At 40.5% G+C, this 3389-nt stretch overlaps 1 protein-coding gene across 2 annotated transcripts in view; it reads right to left on the bottom strand.

Annotated features, from left to right (window-relative positions):
- Positions 1 to 366: 366 nt before the first annotated feature.
- The window catches only part of ZNF75A (zinc finger protein 75a), a 10010-nt gene continuing 6987 nt past the window's right edge, over positions 367 to 3389 (bottom strand). Inside the window, exons 6-7 of one of the 2 annotated variants that reach the window (XM_012805719.2) lie at positions 1576 to 1686; positions 367 to 1140 (exon numbers count right to left, since the gene is read on the bottom strand). In XM_012805719.2, coding sequence (XP_012661173.1) covers positions 461 to 1140; positions 1576 to 1686 — 791 coding nt within the window. In that variant the 3' untranslated portion in view covers positions 367 to 460. Of the gene's footprint in view, positions 1144 to 1575; positions 1687 to 3389 lie in introns of both variants that reach the window. The other variant, XM_023513803.1, reaches the window with a different exon arrangement.

Raw genomic sequence — 3389 nt, 5'->3', positions numbered from 1 at the left:
GAAACTACTAATGTAGAGCCAATCTTGATTCCTTTCTATGAAACAGGATGTGTAAGGCCATGTGCAGTGGCACACACCTGTAATCATAACACTCTGTGAGGCAGAGGCGGTGGGTCACCTGCACTCAGGATTTTGAGACTAGACTAAGCAAGAGCCCTTCTCTAAAAAATAACCAGGCGTTGTGGTGGGCAGCTATAGTCCCAACTACTTGGGAGGCTGAGGGAAGAGGATCACTTGAACTCAAGAGTTTTGAGGTTGCTGTGAGCTATGACACCATGACACTCTACTGAGGGTGGCAAAATACGACTCTGTCCAAAAAGAGAAACAATGCTTACGCTCCCAAATTTTCCAACAATGAAAAATTCCTCAGGCTTCCTAATTTTTTATTTTTTCATAAACTTTAGTATTCAGCTACATTTGGTAAATTTCTTCAGAATGAGGACACTGAACAAACTTCCCTTCACAAGTGAAGTTTCTGGTGTCTAAGAAGGCTTGACCGCCTGCTGAAGTTTCTTCTGCATATGTTACAGGTGTAAGGCTGTTCCCCTGTGTGAGTTCTTCGGTGTTTAATAAGGTGGGAGTTCTGACTAAATTTTTTCCCACATTCGTGACATGTAAAGGGCTTCTCTCCCGTATGAGTTCTTTGGTGTGTGTGTAGATTTGTATTTTGACTAAAGCTTTTCCCACACCATGAGCATTTATACGGTTTTATTCCTTGGTGTGTTGTTAAGTGCTTATTAAGATCTGAACTCCATCTAAACCTCTTGTCACATTGTTGACATTTAAAGGGTTTCTCTTCAGTGTGAATTCTTTGGTGCTTAATAAGATCAGAGCTAACTCTGAAGGTTTTCCCACATTCCTGACATTTAAAAGGCTTCTCTCCTGTACAGCCTTTCTTGTGAAGATCCATAAGTTTCAGCAGCTCTTGTTTCCAAGTTGAAAGTTTCTTTCTTTTCTTCACTGGGAAATCTCGGTGCCTTTTCCCCACTCTCTGCATATCACCATGATTTTCTTTGCCTGTTGTTTTCGGGGGAACTTTCATTTTGGCCTTTTTTGATACTATGTCTCCTGGTGCTGGTGTTACCAAGTCAGAAAGAGACATAGGCTGATGATTTTCAGTGTCATTTTGGAGCATCAACCCTACTGAAATAAATATAAGAATCAGCTATTATCATGGTATCCCAGAGGAAGAAAATCTCAAGAATGAAAAGAAAAATTCAATATTAAAACTGAAGAGCAGAATCTTAAAATGTTAAGCCCTTGTAAGTATTCCTATCAAGGCACATTTCTCTTCTTCCCATAGTGTTGTTTTTGTTTTTGTTTTTTTTGAGACAGAGCCTCAAGCTATCCCCCTGGGTAGAGTGCCATGGCATCACAGCTCACAGCAACCTCCAACTCCTTGGCTCAAGCGAGTCTCCTGCCTCTGCCTCCCAAGTTGCGGAGACTACAGGCTGCAGCCATCATTGTTGTTTTTGGCGGGGCCAGGCTGGATTCGAACCCACCACCTTAGGTCTATGTAGCTGGTGCCTTAGCCACTTGAGCCATAGGCACCGAGCCTTCCCATAGTGTATTTACCTGTAGAAGACTCTCCAGCACTGTCCTTAAACTCCAGAGATACTTGAACCCATGGGTCTTCCCCTTGCTCTAGACAGGAGATCACTTTTGGTTTGGGAAGTACAAATAATGCTGTGAAATGTACAAAATGAGGTCAAGGACTGGCAATTTAACAATGAATTGGTCTACAAATTCCAAACTATTTCAGGAAAAACAAAGGACACTGTTACACTTTGTTGCCCCAAATGGTTAAATGAATAGACTTTAAGATCCAGAATGATAGTTATACTATATTCTATTTATAGGTAGATACACAAAGTAGAGACTACATAAGAAACCTAAGAGGGATCAACAAAAAGGATATATGGAAGAAGAATCCAGTGCATATTCTCCCTCTTCTGCCACCAAAACTACCCCATCTTCAACCAATGGGGAACCAAACTACAGAGGCTATAGAGAATATAAGCTGGTTCTATTAACTCTTTAGGAGGACTCATTCTAGGTAAGATCAGTGACAGCAGAGCCGATGTGAAGGACCGCAGGTTCAGTATCATAAGCAGTGATTTCTATCAGTTTTTATTTAGTTTTTATTTCTTTAACCTCAGGCCCTGAACTAAGATGGATTTCTATTATTCCTATAGATCACTGGCTCACATCAAGGTAGAGCAAATGACCAGAATCACTTGGTGAAATTTTACTAAATACTGACTTCCAGGCATGGGAACTATCTGTCACTCAGTCATTCAATAAATATATGAGTGGCTATAATGTGCTAATTAATTATGCATTACCCTATGGGCTTGGAATATAGTGGTGAAGATGACTAAGTGTCCTGGTTTCATGGAGCTTACATTCTAGTGGGGGAGTGAGACAATTCAATAAAAAACAAACAAATGAAATAATGTTAGCAAGTAATAGATGTGTTGAAGAAAACTAAATTGGTAAAAGAACATTGTTAAGATTCTGCTGCTGGCCAGGCACGGTAGCTCACACCTGTAATCCTAACAGTATGGGAGGCTAAGGCTTAGGAGTTTGAGACCAGCCTGAGCCCAAGAATGAGACCTCATCTCTAAAAAAAATAGCCAGGAGTTGTAGTGAGTAACTATAGTCACAGCTACTTGGGTGGCTGAGGCAAGAGGATCACTTCAGCCCAAGAGTTTGAGGTTGCTGTGAGCTATGACACCATGGCACTCTACCGAGGGCGACAAAGTATAACTCTATCCCAAAAAAGAAAAGACACTGCTCTTATGAAGCCACTTTAGATATGGTTATGTAAGAAAGATATATTTCAGCAGAGACTTAAAAGTAAGTTTTGCCACATGCATAAAAAGTGTGCCAGGCAGAAAAAAAGAGAAAGTAGAAAGAAGCATGTCAAGGTCAAGTAACAGCAAGACAACTGGCATGGCATGGCTAAAGAAGATTGAGCAAGAGCATGAGTTGCAAGTCATAAGGGCACAACAGTGAACAGAAACCAGATTCTAGAGCGTCTTAAGGCTTTGGTAAGAAATTTGGATTTTTCTGAATATAAATAATCACAGACTTTGGAAGCAAGGAAATGTTATGATCTAATTGGGTTTTTCAAAGATCACTCTGGCTGCTATGCACAAAACAGAAAACAGACAATGAGAAGACAAGAAGAAGAGGCAGGGGTGCCAGTTAGGAAGTAGTAGACCTGGTTTGAGAGGACTCCAGCTTAGGCCAGGATGTGAACAGTACAAGAGGCTGAGATATGGCTGGACTCAGAATATAATGTAAAAGTAGAGCTAAGAAAACTTGCTAATAAATTAATAGGGGGGTATGATAGCAAGATCAGAGTAAAGAATAACTATTTTTTG

This window comes from Otolemur garnettii, unplaced genomic scaffold, assembly GCF_000181295.1.
Source record: "Otolemur garnettii isolate 467f Iridium unplaced genomic scaffold, OtoGar3 scaffold00044, whole genome shotgun sequence".
Lineage (NCBI taxonomy): Eukaryota > Metazoa > Chordata > Mammalia > Primates > Galagidae > Otolemur > Otolemur garnettii.
This window is presented reverse-complemented; position numbering and strand designations above follow the sequence as displayed.